General features: G+C 31.6%; 1 protein-coding gene across 1 annotated transcript in view; it reads right to left on the reverse strand.

Annotated features, from left to right (window-relative positions):
* Positions 1-20649, reverse strand: part of LOC148280130 (fat-like cadherin-related tumor suppressor homolog) — a 79559-nt gene that overhangs the window by 23887 nt on the left and 35023 nt on the right. The window contains exons 4-8 of the mRNA XM_088228881.1: positions 14153-14263; positions 11715-11867; positions 2851-3064; positions 1674-1813; positions 332-567 (exon numbers count right to left, since the gene is read on the reverse strand). Coding sequence (XP_088085007.1) covers positions 332-567; positions 1674-1813; positions 2851-3064; positions 11715-11867; positions 14153-14263 — 854 coding nt within the window. The remainder of the gene's footprint in view (positions 1-331; positions 568-1673; positions 1814-2850; positions 3065-11714; positions 11868-14152; positions 14264-20649) is intronic.

The raw sequence follows: 20649 nt of genomic DNA on the forward strand, positions 1-20649 counted from the left end.
ATCGCCGCGTATCTTGATCATTTTTGTTAAATGAAGGTAAGATGACCAGTCTTACCCTTCAAGTACCAGTCTAGGGACGAAATTTTCTAGTGTGAAAACACCCTTTTAAATAAATATTTCATATTAACGATGTCGGGAATCGAACCCGAGACCTCTTGCATGGCAGGCTAATGAGCTGACCATCACCACGAGGACGAAAGTGTGTAATGTGATCACCAAACCTGTCAATGATAAGATTTAAGCTCTGTGAATGGCCATACTTCTATAGTATATACCTTTTCTAAAACAAAATTCACTGCCTATGTTAAATATTTATTATTGTTGTACTAACCTATCTAATGGTTCTTTGATGGATAGGTCTCCAGTGAGTGAGTCAATTTTGAAGATGTTTAATGACATGAGGCTCTGTGCGTTGTGAATACTATAGAGAAGATTGTCTTGTCCAGTTGCCCTCAAAGACAGAATCGGACTGCCTCCACCAAAGTTCTCCGAGACATTCACGACATAGATTCCTTGACTAAACACGGGTCCCTGTTCGTTCACATCATTCACTACTATGACAGTAATCTGTAACAAATATTTCAGATTAGCAATATTCATTAGACACACAAAAACATACTACTATCTCCGAGCAATGCTCTAATTTTACCCCCAGAACAAATAATTTGTTTTACTGACTTTTTGCTGACCTGCGCTTACCTAGTAATCTTCACATTTTGTAATATAATTATCATCCTGCTTAATAGTTCTAAAGGAAACGTAAGTTATACAGATAAAGGATATCATATTCAATATCATATGCATTTTAGGAGAAGTTTAAAAAATAATACAATTATGATGAAATGTAATATTATCACAATGAAAGTCTTCTTTCTTGTGTATTTTATTAGAATGACATCCAAACATGCGTGTTTTTCTTTTACTTTTGTACACAACAGTTAAAGAAAAAACGTATTCGTTGCAGAAGTGACACTTAAAATCAAATATTGGCACCAATACCCGCCATAACGACATTACATAAGGATTGTTCAAAAACGGCTGTCAAAAAATGTTGCCATATCTCGCAGTACTTAGAACAAGGACACAAATTATTTTTTTACAACAATAATGTCTTTTTAAAAAACTAAATACTAGAGCTTAAAATTACTCTAATGAGTACTAAATATTTTAACGTTGAACACGTTTGTACAATATTATTAAAAAAAGAACAATAAAAAAAAACTTTCATAAAAAATATTTGCATGATTTTTTCAATGATGTACGAAGTTAAAGTTTCTCCTATATTTTTAATTATGAGCCTACAAGATTTTGGTAAAAAAATAGTTTTTCATTTCGTGTCTAAAATTAGAAAAGTGTAGGTAGGTAGGCACTCTTCAGTGTTATTTGCATCTACCTAAAACCATGTAAGGGTGAAAGTATTTTGTTTTAAAATCTTGGACGGGACCAAAAATTTCTCCGGACATTCCTAGGGCGGAAAAAATATTTTTCCGAGAAACATCAGATTCTAAGTCATATAAACTGTCTCTTCTCTAACTGCGAACAAAATATATGATATACGCAAGTACTTATTACATTCTACTTTTAAGGTTTTAAGAACTTGTACAAACAAAAAAACATGAAGTATCAAACTCAACAATGAATAGAGAAAATGATGAGGAATTGTAGGTACTTACTTTTGTATAAATGGTGTGATAACCGTCTGTGATGCTAATATTCAACGAGTAGTTGCTTTTATGTTCCCATATTAATTTTTTGGCGAGTAGAATATTTCCATTTTCTTGACCAATGTAAAAGTTGTTTTGAGAGTTTCCATCTAAAAAATAATAAATTTTACACATTTTTGTTCTTTTATTATTATCATAGTACATTTGATTTTTATAATAAAAAATAAGTATTAGCTTTCTTAGAATTCACCTATATAATCAAATTTTGGTGGCCATTTTCTGCGAGTTGTAAATAACTCACTATTAAAAAATGGAAATTAAGTTGGGGTAGAATGAGGTTTGAACCTCGAACCTCTGATCTGTGAGTCCGCAACACTAGCCACGGGACCACAACCCGATTAAAAATATTATATTATATATTGGGTGGGTACTATTTAACATTAAGCTTTAAATGGTTTGACGAGTGATTTTGACTCGATGATTGCTGTCATGTGAAAATTCTGAAATACCAAATCGAGTGGAAATAAGAAAGAAAGAAAGTATAGTGGTTAGTGGGCGCGTTCGCCTACCATAGGTACTTGAAATCCAGGGTTAGATTCCTAGGAGGGTTGACAAGAAATTAATATTTATTTAAAATATGGTTTTTCACCTCAATATTTCATTGTTTCTGTACTGGGATCTGAAGCGAAAGACTGATCACCTTAATTAAACTTTATGGATTTTCACGGTCGTTCAGATGCACGATAGGTTTTTTGTGTTATTATGTAGTGTGTCGTTCGTACTATTTACCGACGTTTCGGATCGCATTATAGCGTCCATTATCAGGGTTGATGTTGGGACATACACCCCGATGATGGACGCTGCAATGCGATCTGAAACGTCGGTAAATATTACGATCGATACACGACATAATAACACAGAAAAACGTATTGATCACCGTAAATTTAAATAATAGAGGGACACAATGATGACATTTTGAAATGTAAATACATTTATGTATGTGTTCTTTTACCGCAAAACAGTACTTTATAAAACTGTATTTATTAAAAAATATGTATTTTAATGTTGTAATTTTTTAGGCCTTGATGTTTTAAAGTATTTAGTTCTCGTAACATAGCGCAACTTCTACAAAAGCCGAGACTAATGAGAAAATATTTACTTGATAAGATTATAAATTTCTTCGTACCTATTATGTCATACCACAGTGTATCATTGTCCTCATCTACAGCTTGTATAAGGGCCACCAGAAAGCCGACTTTATCTGATTCCGTGACCTTCACAGTGTGAGGAATGTTCACCACAACCGGAGGGGCAGAGGAGAAGGGGGGCACAGGAACCACTTCCACCACAACTCGCGTTGTGGTCACCTTAGGAGGAATTCCACTGTCCGAAGCTCGGATCTGAAACAAAATAATGGCAACTCAAACAAAATACAAATACCTTACGTGAGGTGTTATTTTTGATAAAATGCCAGGTGTCCCCTAAAGAATAGTTCTCCCACAGAAGAAAAAATCTTATTCTCTCTTAATAAAATGATTTCCAATCTAACCGTTATACAAAAAAAACATTTAAAGATTTCACGTACCTATCTACCAATGTTGTATTACAAGTTAAAAAAAACAAATCATTCATGAATGTTTAAAAATGAATAATAAAAAGGGGAAATGGAAAAGACAAATTAATATGAAAGGAAGATACTCGTATTATGAAAAATACACCACAAAACAGAGACCAATCGTGGATTTTTTTTTTGTATTTTTTTCTAGCAACCGTGGAATTAAAACAGCGACGCCATGCCACTTTCACAGTTGGCCGTCTGACCAATTGCGCCACAGCGTTTGTCGTTAATGATTATTTTTTGTAACATTCAAGGTATAACTCACAACTAACAAAAGCTTATTCACAAGAGAGGCATTTGAATAAAAAACTGTTACTTATACTTTTACTTTATACTTATGCTTATTTTGAACCGGGTTGTGGTCCGTGGTAATATTTTAGACTCAGGGACCAAAGGTCCCAGGTTCAAATCCCACTCTATCACAACTCGGTATCCATTTTTTAAGCACAAATTGTTTACGACCTTTAGTAAATGGTCTGAAAGTTTAAATATTTGGGTATATAATAAGAATTTAAGTATTTCTCTTTAAAAAAAAACTGTTGTTATTATACTGTATATTATTTTATGATCCCAATGACAGGTCAAAAAAATATTTTTGGAATTGAAAATTAATTTTTAACGCCACATTATCAATTAATATGAACTTTAGAACCCAATAATAATTGTTGTATTCATAAAAAAAAGCGTTTTTATTTAGTAACTTATGGTGTTTTGCAATTGGCGATGTTTTTTATGATGGGATTCAGGATTCCATAAAAATACATAATTTCAAAATAAAAAAAGGTATTTTAATATTGTGTAGCCTTGTGGTGTAATGGTCAGTGCATTTGCCTACCATGCACGATGTTTCGGGTTCAATTCCCGACACGGTCGATATGAAATATTTATTCAAAAGGGTGTTTTCACACCAGAATATTTCATAGTCCATGGACTGGTACCTGAAGCGTAAGACTGATCATCTTACCTTGATGTAACGAAAAAAATAATCAAGATGCGTTGCGATTGGTGTACCAATGCAGTGCCCTATGCACCATTAAATGCGGAAAGGGAATGATGATGAACGATCATAATAAATCATAGTTATTTCGATAGCGCTGTTCTCGTGAGTAATAGCTTCAGGGCGCTATACATTTTTAATAAAAAATAAAATAAATCTACCAGTTTAGTATAAAACAGACTGATTGCATTTTTTTTCAATCCTTCTCACGACCCATCCTGATGGTTCCTACTTTACATCAAGATAGAATATACAAAATTAAAAGATTTGTATTTGGAACAAAATAAACAAAAATTTGACATTACATCACATTGGAAAAGAATTCTAGAAATCGTCGCGCGTCGTTGTGAAAGGTGTTATCATAAATAATTCATTGTGAACTCTAATCATCCAGTGCACCAATAATGAAGAACATCCTCAGGGCATGCATCAAAGGTAGGCCCATTTCCGAGCTCCTTTCTTTTATCCAAATACTCCAACTTTGTACAAATTTGAATTATATTCGTTATTCGTTTTTACATTATACAGTCAGCTCATCGTTAACACTACCAATACCGAGAGAAATGTGCTTGTTAATTTGATTAATGGATGCATTGAGAAAATAGGTAACTAGATAGCTGAAAATGGAACAACTATGGATGGCTTCAGCCAGACGACAGAATTTGATTCAGGATACGGCACTACCCGATGTAAGGAGTACTGCTTTACCCATCGTTAAATTACTGGGAGTCATCCTTAATTCTGACCTTTCTCTTGACGCTCAAATTAGTAGAACGATAAGTTTATGCTTTTACCAGCTGAGACAGATTAAATGCATACGCAAAAAATGCCAGTTGATACCGCCCGTCCATTAATAAATGCGTTTGTAGTGTCTAGAGTCGATTATTGTAATGGTATCTACGCAGGTCTACCAGTGAATAAAATGACTCGCCCACAGTCTGTATTAAATGCCGCAGTGAGACTTATTTTTGGAATCTCAGTTCTAAGTTCAGTCATATCACTCCACTACTTTGGGAATTACACTGGCTACGTTTTCCACAGAGGTGGAATACAAACTCTGTTGGTTTATGTATAAGTCACTGCACAACTCTGCTCCATAATATCTAAGGGAACTCTGCATTCCAGATAACCTAGCTGACAGACGTCTTACGCTTAGATCAGCTACATCTACGTCGAAAGGAAAAGTTAATATACCTCTACGCAAACAGCGCACTAAATTCGGCGAACGCGCATTTGCGGTCGCAGGCCCTACGGCATGGAATGCTCTCCCAGCAGAGCTACGAAACTGTGAGAGTGAAGTGATGTTTCGGAAGAAACTTAAAAGCCACTTGTTCTCTAAATTATTTGAATAAATGCTTAGCATGTGGTGACAAAGTACATTATTTTTCTTGAATTAAAAAAATAAAATAAAATTAATATCTTCATATAATCACTTAAAGCACCCTTGAGGTATTATATTGCGAAAATGGAGCTATATAAGTTATCCATAATGATAATAATAATATGCAAACTAGATTATTTACTTAGAGGCTTTTTCAATTAAAACAATAAAGACCCTGTAATAGACGAAACATATTATTATGTTTGCATTATTTGGTTTTACATGAATCACTGAAAAAAAGCACTTACGCCAATATTGTTAACGAGTAGGTATTGCCAAGAAATTGAAAAGGAAAAGTTGAAATATTTATTTGTTATTATTTTTTACTAGTTGCAATACTTTCACATATACGTAAACATTCATACATCTAAAAGTTATGTAGAGTATAAAAAAAAACAAACTTTATTTTCATTTTTACGAAACCACAAAAAAGTTAGACGTGCGTAGACATCCTTGAAAATGGGTAATATTTATGTTGTGTACTCAATCCCACAAAAAGACATATTCCTTTAATAAGTTATTTTTATGCTTATAAAAAAGTACTTAAATACAGAGAGTATTCTATTTTCTACCACAAGAAATATTTCCAGAACGACAGACCCTAGTCCTAGATGAATGGTTTATGAGGCAGAACTCATAAGCTCTAAAACACCCAAAAAGCCAATAGTGGTAAATTCTTTCAGCGGAGAAGTGAAGATATTTCAGGAATGCCGTGAACCGTTTGGTGTTTTCCGTAAATTTTTATGTAAACTGAAAACAAAATGGCAGCAATTTTTCCTCTGAAAATAATATGCTTGAAAAAATATTTGATTTGATTTTCTCTACACGCTGTTTATTTATTTGATTTTATTACGTATGCAATCATTTGAACCTTTTTGTTAACTTTAGCTTGTTAGTTAAAATATTTTTCTTGCCTTGAATTTGATTTTTGTCTCTTTAATCCTTAAATTTATTATGAATTTTGAACAGGTAGGTGATGTTCCGTAAAATTACCGAATAAACAAAGGTGTTTTTATTTTTGTTATATGTATAGTTTGTTATTCCGAATCCGCATTTCTTTGGGCATTGGAATTTTCCATAAAATACAACCGTTTCCGACGTTTGTATTGGTATAATTTATTATCATTATCATTCTATGTGCGTTCAGTAGTTGGAACATATGGTATCCATGAAGATTCTCCAGACAACTCTGTCGGATGAGAGCTCCTGTGCATCCTCCCAAGTTCACGTCCCGTAATTCTGACATGAACTGCCAACGAGCAGTCAGCAGTGGACGTCCAGGACGTCGAGAAACCGATGCCTTGTAAAGTAGGCAAGCGTGGTTGAGACTCTCGTTGTACCTGGCCAAGGCAACCATATCGCCTGAGCTCGATGACAGTTTTCATTGAAGTTTGCTGCGTCCGTTCTTTTATTACTTCATTCCTTACATAGTCAAACCACCGCACGCCCAAGATTCTTCTGAGACACCTATTCTCAAAACTCAGTATTTTGCTGTTTTGGGCCCTAGTGAGGTGCCACGATTCCCACCCATAGAGGAGAATAGGTTTTATGCAGGCGTTATATAGGCGGCATTTGGTTTTCACTGAGTAAATATCTGATCTCCAGACGGCCTTCATTCTGTTGAACGTGGCGCCTACTACTCCTAGTTCTTTTTGAAAGCTGCCATTTTCTGTAACATATACCTACTCCCAGGTATTTGAAACTCTGGACCTCTTCGATGACTCGGTTTGACAGATTGGTATCATTAGTCTGGTTTAAATATTAAACATTTCTTACTTATTTATCTCACAACTTCTTCAGATTTCCTGTTTTTTAATTCTTCATAAAGTTTTTGTATACAATATGCCGCTCAATTCTCTGATCGCTGTTTTTACATCTCACTTTGAAAATGTATTTCCATTTAATAGTTGAATGTGTTTTTTTCACTTTTAGACAATACCATTTCATATGTAGCTGTTTTACGTATGGTTTAATAAAATGTTTCATTCTTTTTTTATGTTTTAATTTATTTACATAATATTTAAAAAATACATGTTTAAAGAACTTTGTGATTTTTCATATTTTTTTTCCACCATTATTGCCATTACTTTGATTACACATTATTAAAAAAATAAATATATTTTAATATTTATTTCCGTGTTTAAGATAATTCTTTTTCTATGAAAATACCTCACTGGGCACAATCCATGTAAAGGCATTAATTTAAATGGTTTACATTTTGCTTATAGCGTCTAAAAAATATAAAAAAATAATACAATAGAATACGTGCATACTTAAATGTACACATACATTTAAACATAAATTATGGTTTTAAAAAAAAAACCTAAGAACTGCACATACATAAGTACTGTGCAGGTATTATTATAATTGAATGTTAAAATCCCTATTTAAAACAATGCCATTTGAATGGTTTAAAATCATTACGGTACAAGAAACAAAAAACATAAACTGAGATAAAGAGGTTTTCGATAAAAAAAAATAAAGACATTTTTACAGCAATTAGAGTAAAGATATATTTTAAGTACGTAAAATTATTACAGCAGTATAAAGTTGCTTTGACTAACTAAAAATAACTGTGTTCCGTCAGAAAAAAAAATGATTAGATTTCCAAAGCTCTACGTTGCGTTTTCTTTTCCCGGTTTTACCTACAATCTTATTCCCTCTGTTTTCTTGATCAGATATATTAATGGGTTGATTCATATCAAGACTTCTTTAATAACAGAATGGTACGAGTAGCTTTTTATAGCATTTTTTAATTAATTGTGTATATTGTTTTGATACCAAAAAGTTTTACAACAAAGATCGATTCAGTTGTGTTGTATTATTTGACTACTAATACGCTGAAGGGAAACTTATAAAAAAAAAACAGTTTTAAGGACACTCACACTCACAAAAAATCGAGGTTTTGTGTAAAATATGATTATTTTTTGCCTTTATTTGGGTTGTAATCTTTATGTTCGAGTGAAACATCTGGGAATAAGTCATTATCAGATATTAAATTAATATTATCTGGTATATTTTCCTCCAAATTACCAAGAATATTACAAATATCTTTATCCGAAAGAAGAGAATTTCGCTGTTGCGCCATGTTGTCATTATACCCGTATGATACTAATAACATTTTGAATATTTGAAAAGTAACTAGTTCCGAAATCCCCCAGGTGGCGCAATTATTTTTTGCTCGATATCAATAAATCACTGACCTGACTTGAAATTACCACAAAAAAAATAGGTATAAAACCGCAAATTCAATTTGATTTTTTGTCAATCATACTTTTATGATTCTTACCTATTTTATTTTATGTTTTGAAAACCATAATTAATTTTAACAAGTATTTCTATGCATTATACAATGAGGAACTTCAGCCCTACGGGAAATTGGATACAAAAAACATTTTCTTGCGCGCGGTAAAAATTAAAGCATTAAATTGTAAGGTAATTTTTTTTTTAAATGTCCGAAGAAAATAATAATAAATATTTTCATAAAAACGCACTACTTTGAATGACGTCACTGGTTCATATAAACCATCCAATGATTATAAGAGCATTGAATGATATCCAGTTTGGTCACCGTAAACGAACCAATCGGAAGAACTGTCATAGAACAACCTCTGACGTCACACGCGGAGTTTTTTCAGAAATACAAAACCTTAAAAAATCATAGCGCTGATAATACGATATATAAAAATAAAATAAAATAAAATTTTGACTTAGTTTAATATTCTATTAACAAATAAAAAAATTTAAAAAAGACACTGAACTTCCTCATAATGAATAAAAATACGATTGATAAATAATGAAAATACACTCAGTAATAGTCTGTGCGCGAGCTTTTTTTTTCAGAACGTATGAAAACACATTATTATCATATAACTTTAGTAAGCAGTTATTAGCGTCGTAGCGAGGGTCGTGAGCGTCCCGGGCAAGATTGGAATTTTGCGCCCGCAAGACTTATTTTCTAGGAAGAGAAAAGAAGACTGTGGACTTGCAAAGTGCGCCCCCCTGAGGGTTGCGCCCCTGACAGCCACCCGCCTGGTCAGCCCCTGGCGATGACACTGGCAGTTATTGTATTAAAGGTAAAATAAAACAAGAGTTATGTCGTAATTGGCGTCTTGACGCAGAGACGGGTACGCCCCGAAACGGGTTGGTAAGTGGTCATAATATACAAATAATTAATAAAATTTAGTAAGGTTAATTCGTTTTTTATTGAATCGCACGGGTTAAATGATAAATATAAGTTTACTTTTCTTAGTTTATGTAAGAAAAAATACTAAATAAAAATATAATCAGTAAATGTAGGTAGGTACTTAGAGATGTGCAATGTGAACATGTCGTGTAGTATGCAAGTGCACAGATCCAGATATTTAACCCCTTTAGAGCTGCCTTTAGTAGTCGCGATGACATTTTACATTTGGCAAGTTGCCATAAAAATATTTATTGAAAGTTTGTACCGCCAGGTCTATGAATAAAATTCCATAACATCTACAAGTTATTTCGTGTTTAGCCCACTATCATAGTTTTCCACACCTTAAATCATTTTAACGGACTAGGGGTCGATATTTTGGTTTTCGCGATTGTTCGATAAATAATAATAATATTTTATAAATAAAATAAACAATTGATTGTTTTTGTGATTAGAGACGCCACAATATATAAAAATCATAAATTTTATTAACTTATAAATTAAATAAAAAAATACGAGACCATTGGTAAAATAATCATCTTCAATTAATAATTAATGAAGGGAAACAAAAATGGTTGTTTGAAAATGATGACGTAATGGCTATGACGTCGATGCCAGCCATTGAAAACCGGCAAGGGTGGGCTAGGGAAGGGGTATTGCCATATTGAAATTAACGACTAAAAACGTGTCGTGTCGTATTATTTTCGATACTAACATGGTGAAAATTAATTTTTGACTAGTGAGTTTTAAAAATGAACATATTTCATTACGGAAATTTTTTTATGGCGAATATGAATAAGAACCAGGTTGTGGTGCTGTGGCTAGTGTCAGCGGACTCACGGATTAGAGGTCCGAGGTTCGAACGCCGCTCTATCTACCAAAACCAGATTTTGCATTATTAAAAATTATGTATTTAAAACTCGTTGAAAAGATCCCCAAAATTGAAATACATATTTGAGTAAATAATAGGGACACCATTGATATATCAATACAGACAGACATACCCTGAGCTTTCAGAAATGATGGCACTTAACTCATGCCCAATGTGTATTTACTCGTTCTTCGACCCATCCAGGCGTGACGTTCGTGACGAAATGCCAACTCGTGTCATGAAAACGCGTATAAACCTTTCGGATTAACATTGTAAAAAGATTGAGTAACTTTTCATTGGTAAATATTTGCTCACGAGTGATTGACAAGGCTTAAATAATTAATATTCAAATATAAATATTGTTTTTTATAAACGTCAAACTACGCCTAGCGGCGCAATTGCGAAGCTCTTTTTAGTTACAGGGTTGCACTGATAGGAATACGTTTTTAAAATATAATAAACGTGAGTTGATATTATTTTTGCATTCCCAAAATCCAATGAAAAGAAATATATGGGTCGGAATAATAAAAAAATAAAGGAAAGAACCTGATTGGGATCCACCAAAAACTAATGTTGATTGTTAACGTTAAAACACAAACTTTTTTTATGTACCAAAAATTAGTATCCTCCAATTTTTGGTAGCATATGCATGATAGTTGAATGCAGCCCTGGTAAAAATAATCAAACTTAGTAACTATGGGTACGTTTTTGTGTCACTACTTTAAAAAACATTGTACTCTATGTTGCGTGTCTACATTTTAAATTTCAACGAAGAACGCAAATAGTTACCTTTAAAATAATTGAAATGCTCTAAATGAAACAAGTATCCCATTTTCAATAGGCTACCAATTGTAAAAATGCGCTATTGGTAAAATACAGCACAATAAAGTGTACATAGGGGTCTAAAGAGCACTATAAATAGATATAAGATTCTCAATATTTTTTTTTCATAAAATATTTAGTTGTGCAGCACAATTTGCGCTATTAAAACAAAACTTACGTTTATCTCGTGAGTGCTTCCCGGCTCAAGATTTTCATTGCTGAATACCACTCCAGTTGTGGGATGGATGTGGAAGAATGCTTTTCCTTTACCAGGCTTAGTGCTGTAAGATACCATTCCATTATCATCCACATCTTCATCGTACGCCAGCACCTTTAAAAAAAAGAATCCTCATTCATTCCACCTTCAATTAATGACTTATTTCTATTTAATAAAGATCGGGAACATTTTCGAGAAAGGATATGTGTGTCTAGGCATTTACGAGACTTGCCATCCAGTCAAAATCGCTCGTCCAGGGTTCTGGTTCAAATTTGCACTCAGAACTGTATTCTTCATCCTCTCTGATTTTAAGACTAAATAAAGACAATACATTGTACAGTGCATTTGAATGTTAGTGCCATTAGGTGAACCAAGTAAACAGACAAATTTCGTTTGTGTTAGGTAGGCACACTAGTATGATTTATATGAAAACTGATTGTTATGCACACATACAGTAGAGGTTATTGCAGATTTGTGTTAAAACTGGACGTTTATATTAAAAAATATAGTAAATGTACTAAAAGAAAGACGTTTCTTATAAAAATAACAAAACTGTAGATTCGAATTATTGCGTAACATTTTTGGATGCTTCTAAATAATACACATAAATACATTGTATTGAGTAGGTACAAAGTTCGCGCAGCGAAAAAACATTCCAAAATAAATGTGATTTATCTTTCCAAGAAGTCGTATTAATATTAGAATTGTAAATTACTTTTATAAAAGTAAAATAACCTTTTAAATGTAAAAAAGATAGTCATTTTATTGGGGAAGATATGAAACATCTGCGCCTTCTTTAGGATTAGTTATCGTGAAAATATTTAAAGAAGCACTAAAAAACAAAGATACAATATACAGTCATGAAAAGAACGGAAACGTGATAAATTGATGTAAACAATACGGCGCCTGATTTTAAGCAAACAAATAATTAGGTAGGTTTTCCGTGTCCGGGCATGAAATAGAATCAGAATGGATGAGTGTTTCAGACTCGATCGCTACTCTCAGGTTAATTAACTGATAACCATAATAATCTTTAGTGGAACCGTTTATTAAAAATGATTTGGTCGAATTTCATTGCACTGAACAGAAGAAAAGTGAAAATTCTGGAGAATGAAATCGAGTGGAGGTAAATCCGTTTCATAGTGTAAAAGTTGGCGCTTTTGCCTACCAAGCTTGAAGCGTTAAAGCCGAAACCCATCCAATAGAGAAAGAAGTAGTGCGCAGTTAACAGATAACTATTTTTTGAGGGAGCCGACCATTTCACATACGTGGGCTTTTTTTTCACAGAATGTAATGAGGAAATGAAGAAACGAATATCGGCGGGCGACAAACCATCTTGCCGCTCGTGTTTAAGTCCCCTAACGTAAGACAAATATTACTCCATACACGACCATTATGAGGACTGTATTGGTGATGTGAGGCACCGACACTGACAGTAAAATTCGCTGAAGCATTGGCCACATTTGAATGGAGAGTTCTTTGCGAATTTGAGGTTATGCGAAAGATAGAGAAGAATGGCACATAAGATGAAATGCTGCATTGTACAGCATTTATGAAGCCTCTAGTATTTCAATACACATAAGGCTGATCAGGTTGAGATGGGCCGGAGCAAATTAGAAGATGGTGCGATATTAATGAAATGTTTTTATTGATTCTTAGATTCTGATGAAATAACTTTCAATAAAGCATATTGTTTAATAAATAACAACATTTATCGATATTATTCCTGGCCGATTACCATTCTTTCCTCTCCTTCCCTTGACCAATCCTTATGGTACTTACCTTACATCAAGATAGAAGTTATTCAAAATTAGAAGATTTGCACTTGGAACAAAACAAAACAACATTTTGATATTACATTAGATTGCATAAAAATTTTGTATTCGTCGCGCGTCGTTGTGAACATCGTTACATTTCATAATGCATATCGCCTACATCACTCAGTGCCCAAATTTGAAGAACATTAACATCGTATTAATGGTAGGTCCATATCATTGTTCCTTTAATTTCTTCAAATATTTTCAACCTTTTACGAAACTGAATGAAATTCTTTGTTTCGTTACAGTCCGCCTTTCGTTAAAACAAATATGATATATTATGAATATACAATTAAACATGTAATAAGGAAGTGGGCGGCCTCCGTGGTGTACTAGTTAAGACGTTTGACTCACACACGGAAGGTCCGGGTTCAATTCCCGGTGAGAACAAAAAAAAAGTGACTTTTCTCAAACATAAGTGTTATGTAACGTAATTCACCACTGTAATTGCGGTGCAAAAAAAAGTACACAAATTTTTGTATCGATTTTTACGAACATCAAAAAATAAAATACAAATTTTGAATAAACTTTAAATACATTTCATAAAATCTTCGGCGAGATGTCTCAAGTTTGATAACTTACCCTGAAAACGGAAAACCCTTTCAATTCACCATCGTAGACTTCCCAAGGCATGACGTCATCACCGAAGGAGATATCCTTGTCCAGGGACACTTGTTTGGTTAAATTTTGCTCCTGTAATCCAGAAAAAATACGAGAAAATGAGTTTCCGCCTTATTTTTTATTATAACTTTTCGCATTTCTCTTTGTAAAGCCGCGAAGGGAGTAAATTGCATTCCTAACCCGATATTTCTCAACTTACTCCGTATTTTCACAATTATTTCAAAGGAAAATATAAATAAATGATTGGAGCACTTTGAGATAGGAGTACCTATGTACAATACAAGCTCATTCGAAGCTTTCAAAGCTCTCTTTTATGATGTTTCAGAATGAAATTTAATAAAGAAATTCTCCTTGTTTTCTCCTGTTCTTTTTCTTCTTAAAAATGAAGTTGTTTTTCAATTTACCACGCACATGTCTAAAACATTTTGTAAAGACCATACATAAATAATCTCAAAAACTTTTCATTTATGATGTTTAAATAATAAATATTTAAACCATTTGAGTAACAAAAACACATAAAACGTGAATGAGTCTTTTAATTTGGTGTGTCAATTAAATACAACTTTAAAAAATACGTTTTATTTATTATAACTAAGTAAATAAAAGTTTACATTTATCATCATCATTCCTTTTCCGCACCTAATGGTGCATATGGCACTGCATTGGTACACTAATCACAGTATATCTTGATCATTTTTTGTTACATGACGGTAATATGATGTTTATTAAATTAAAATAAAAATACTTTGTTTCTAACCACTTCATATTTATCTTATAACGGACTGGTTTCAAAGCTACACAAGGTTTATTTTGGTATTTTAATTATATGTTGAACAACCACAAAAGTTAGTGCTTCGAACATAAAAAATGTATTTTAAAATAACATATTTATTTATTTATTTAAACGGCTTTTAGACTTTTACATGTTTTTACATACATATATACAAATAAAGACAGACATGTATTATCCAAAGAAGTAGCAAAGAAATATATAAATTATTTTTGGAAGAAAAATAAAAATATCAAAAATATCTTTACATATTAATATAAAAGTGGAAAGAATAGAAGTGCATTTTTAAATATGAAGACAGAAATGCATTTTACACAAAAAAGGAGCGAAAAATTAAAATGAATTAAGAAGAGAAAGAAAAATAAAATAAAAGTTAATTTTTTTTTAATCATTACAGATTAGTAGAAAATATATGGGGATACATAATAATACATGCATATATTGCAGTGGAGAACAGGAGTTCATTTTTTTGTATAGGTTTTTTATTTAAACTTTTAATATAAAAAAATATGCACTCTGGCAGGCTGGAAAATATTTCTTTAAGCAACAAAAAAACAGAATGTTAATAGAAATTGGTTAAAATTTGTACAGTTACAGCGATTTTAGTTCGACGTTAAAAGAAAACTTGTCCATTGACAAATTCCCTTTTAACGTGGAATTAGAAAAAATCATTTTATTTAGTGGCAATACTTTAGTGTCCTGGCAATACAGCAGCTGTCAGTTTAGTTGTTGTACCTTAAAAATCCAACTTGACATGCTTCAGGATATTTAGGTCATTTCAACATGGTTAAAGAGGAGAATTTGACGAGAAGGCGGAAACCTGCTAACCTAGACGTCGAATGTTGATGAGATGGTAGAAAAAAAATCAGAACTGTAAATCATTCTAGAATATTTGTTATTATTTTTACCTTTTTACATATTGATTTTTAATTTAGATATTTTAATATGTTTTGATTAAATATTTCACTATAGAAAGAAGACTTAATATTGTAACTACTGAGTTGTAATAAAAAAAATGTTTGCAATTTTTTTGTTTTATTAGAAAAATACTTAGATGCTTCAAATGCACAAAGGATTAAAAAAAATGTAACAAAAAAACTTACCAACAAAATAATATTTTAATAAACTTTTATATCAGTATTACTTATTTATGTCAAATTAAATTAAAAATATGACAAGTTCCTGAAAAAAAATTAAAGAGAAAGTTTTTATCGATTTTCTCTGCGCTCCTTTAACGTGGGTCAATTCAATTGTTATATTAAAATCAAACACTGATATGAGTCTACTATTTTTAATTTATTTTATTATTAAAATTAGTTTATTTAGGCTTTTTCAAGCGAACGGGTTTAATTACTTTACGTTGGTACGATTAAAATGTTTAAATAAAACTAGGCAGTGCGTAAATGTTTAGCTTAGTAACGAATGACTGAAATAAGATTTAATCGCCAAAAGTTAAACACGATAAAATATGAACATTTCGTTGTGTGTGCCAGAAACGCGATAAAATCAATGAGTATGTATAAATAATCAGTGAATATTGATTGGAGACGGGTGCATTTGAAAGCACTGGTCGGTTTTATTGAGCCACGATAAAGTAACGTGACCAACTCTGTAGACCAAATGTGTAGCGTGATATAGCGTGATAACTCTCACAATTGAGTAATTTGAAAAATGATTTCTGTCAAGTGTCAAGATCGAGGTTTCTTAAGGCAAATATGATGACGGGGTTCGCTGCAAGAATTTACCAACTTGTGTTGAAACATTTTATGATATTGTTAAAAATTTGCGTTTAACACATGTAAATTATTTTTGATAGTGCATCCGGGTTTACAATTTTTATAAAAGATCTATAAACCATATTTAGTTTCAGTACCAAAATAGAACGGCGTTTATTAATAATATATATTTTTTAAATACAACTAATAATACAGTAAAAAAACTAATGTTATCTATAATAAAACAACTGGTTTATATTTTATAGGAATAGGTATAGTAATATATATACAATAGGTTTAGACAGTACAGCAAAACATCGACAAATTAGAAAATTGTAACATTATTGAATTTTAAGCTAAAATTTGTTAGAAAACTTCACTAGGTGAAGTACCTAGTGTATAAGTTACATTCTATCGAAGGCTTAGGATCGGAATGAGTTATCGAGAAAATTTTAATTAAGAGAAAGGCAAATTTTGATCGAAAGCGTGTGAATTGTGTTTTCTCCGGAATATAAATAAGATAAAATAACAAGTATATTCTTTACACTATTTAAAAGTAAGACAAAAAAGTGTTTTTTTAAATATCTAAAAGACGGTTTTTAAGGTTTTTTTTTTCATGCAATGCATTTTAAACATTTTATCGAAAAAGCAACTATTTAACTAAAGTTGTTTTTTTGTCTTTTTTCGATGCGACTGGACATAAATGGAGAAAAATACAGAAAAAACAACCGTACTTCGTAAATGGAAAGGGTAATTAGGAGAGGGATGTATATGAAGATGATAAAGAAGGTTAGGTAAAGTTCAGAGTCAAGATTCGCTATGATTAGTGTACCAATGCAGTGCACTATTAGTTGCAGAAACAGAATAATGATGGTGATGAGGTAGAGGATATAAATATGCATATAAGTATTATTGTACCTGTCGAGCTGCAAATTTAATTATGAGTGCTAATTTCAGTGTTGACAGTATAATATTAGCATAGTCTGCAAATTAAACATTGAAGAAATACTAATCAAAACCCACGGAAAAAAAAACTTTGGCAAATAACGTTTCACTTATTGGGATATGAAATAGGCGTTATACTGTCTACACATCCTGGCTGGAACATGTATGGTTATTAAACCTCGTAACTCTGTGCACAAAACTAATCCTGCAATAATTTTATACAGTAGCCGTCCGAACACATTTTGCGGTGTTGTAGAGAAATAACGCCATGGTGGGTAGTGGTTGCGAGAGACGATACGTAAAGCAAACTAGTTTTGTTTTTTATGTATCTTAGAAATTTGTTTTGAGTGATTTCTTAGATATGTGGAATATCGGGTATTCTATATTCGAAATAAATATTCTAAATGGCTTCTTACGAATGAAGAAAATAACAATATTTTAATAATATCAATTAAAAATATATATACTCGTATTAAAGCATATTAAATATATATATCCAATATCTATCTTGGAACGGGTACTAGATAGATGTAACAAAATCAAACATGGAAAACATAGTACATTATCATTTATTTAACACTTGTAGTCAACATTACGTGATGTAGATTTTGAACATTACGAATAAAAAGTTAATGAATAAAAAGTAGATGGCTGCTAAACTGTCAATAAGTACAGAAAAATATGGTCAGAAGCTGCATTTAGCGTTATATTTACATATTTTTTTATTAAAGATAATGGTAAAAATATATGCCTATACTATACATTGTCATAATATGTTTTCTTACTGCCGAGAAAACAAATCCGGTGGTATTATACTTTTCATAAAAGACAAAATTGAACAAATCAAGTTATGGTTTAAAAAAATTTCATAGTTATTCATTGTTTAGAAAAATATAAGACTTTTTATCCGACAAACTAATTGATAATAATATTTTAGAAATAAATTGGATCAACCTAATGGGATCCATGCACCCTGTAAAGCAGAATTTTAATTACTTTTAATACAGTGAAAGAAAACAGTTAAATGGTGCTATCGGAAGAAAACAACACCAAACATTGTTCCAGAAAGAAATGGGTAAATAATAATAAAGAGAAGATGTAAAAGTTCGCCCAAAAATATATCTTTTGGTATTGAATATAAATAATATAGAAATGAACTGAATATGTGTTATTATACAGGCTAAAAGAACATCAAGGTGACATGCAACGAAATCAATAAGGTGATAGGAAGAAAGGACAAAGCCGATTGTGATGCAATACTGGAAAAATACTTTTAAAAAACGGAATCTACAGACGATACAGCAGAAAATTTGTTTTTTTTTCAGGATGGAATAAATCAATTACTTCATAAGTGCAACATCAAAACTAATTTATCAACATTTAAATCAAGACTGCACTCGATGTATTTACCTCTGGCCAAAACCTTGCGAATTACTAAAATTATTGGAACAATGAAAAATTCGAGAACGACGGATATAGATAATATAATTTTGAGTCCTGTGATTACGCAACTTATTTTGAGTACTGGTTTAATTCCAGAAATGTTCAAACACAGAATAGTCAGACCAATTTATAAAGGGGAGAGGATCATTCTAATGTAAATAATCATAGATTAATATCTTTATTACCCGCTGTAGAAAAAATATTTATTTCGATCAATATTATTGATCCTCGTCGATGCGGTATTCAGGAAAAAAATTGTGATGATCTATTACAGAAATTCGCAGATCACGTGAATAATAAATTTAATAGCTTAAAAGATATATGTTTTATTTATAGATTTTACAAAAGCATTTGACACTTAATGTCACTCAAATTTTTTAGATATCTTAGAGTCAATTGGGATAAGAGGAAAATGACTTATTTTTTCGAAATGATTTATCGGGGAGAAAAATGAGCACCAAAATTAAAAAAAATTGAAGTTAAGACGAAAAAATTTTCAATAATCGATTTAAGGCCCAAAATTATACGTAATTTATGTATCATTAATAAAAAAAACACGTTTATAAAATGTTAAAAAATATTTTTGTTAAATTTTTATATTTTTTGTTTTTGTTGTGTTGTTGTTCAAAGTGTAAAGAAAATTCCTCTAGAAATGCAAGAAAAAATGCAAAACGATTTTTATAAACTTTTAAATTGGGCGCATGATTTTGGCCTCATGAAAAACAAACGTTTGTACAATATTAAATCACTTCACGCTAAAAAATATATTCTTTAAAATTTCATTGCCCAGAATGCCAACTGTCGACATAATCAAATTCCATTTCACTGTAACTGCGATATTATTAAATTTGAAAGTAAATAAACATATTTAGGAATATATAAAGATGTAAATTTTAAGTGGAATTGTCAAATATCTAACCTTTGTGATCGAATGCGGACTCTAGTGAGTATTTTTTACATTTATTTTGCCCAAAAGTACATTGAGAATAGTTTGTTTTTCCTTGGTTGAGGGCTATAATAAGATATGGTATCAAAGCATGGGGTCACTCAACTATCACAAATATAAAAATGATACAGAGCTAGAAATATGCCATCGTTAAAAAAATAATCTAATGAGGAGAAATAAAAATGTACTATATAGATCTATTAAGGCGATGCCGGTTCGAGGAATTCTGTGATTCTGGATCATTTTGGAAGATAGAAAAAGCGATGAATTCAAAAATATATTGGAACATTGTAATAATATAAAATTTACACATAATAAAAGTTTAGTGATTCCAAAGACATGAACGAATATGGAAAAAGAACACTAAAATATATGGTTCCAGTTGTGTTCAATTTGTTGCCAAACGGTCTTAAAAATTGTACTACCAAGAGAGACAAGGGCAAAATAAGAAAATGGCTGATCAGGAGTTAATATGTTAATAAAATATAATAAGTAAATATAGAAATATAGAATAATGCCTTTTATGCCTTTTATGTACACATTTCTATTTTAAATTTTGATATTCCTGTTTTGTATTTCTATTTAATTTTTTTTCTTATCATTGCGATATCGTGTACAT

This window comes from Micrasema longulum, unplaced genomic scaffold, assembly GCF_059751315.1.
Source record: "Micrasema longulum isolate JH-2025_06_02 unplaced genomic scaffold, ASM5975131v1 h1tg000613l, whole genome shotgun sequence".
Taxonomy (NCBI): Eukaryota; Metazoa; Arthropoda; class Insecta; order Trichoptera; family Brachycentridae; genus Micrasema; species Micrasema longulum.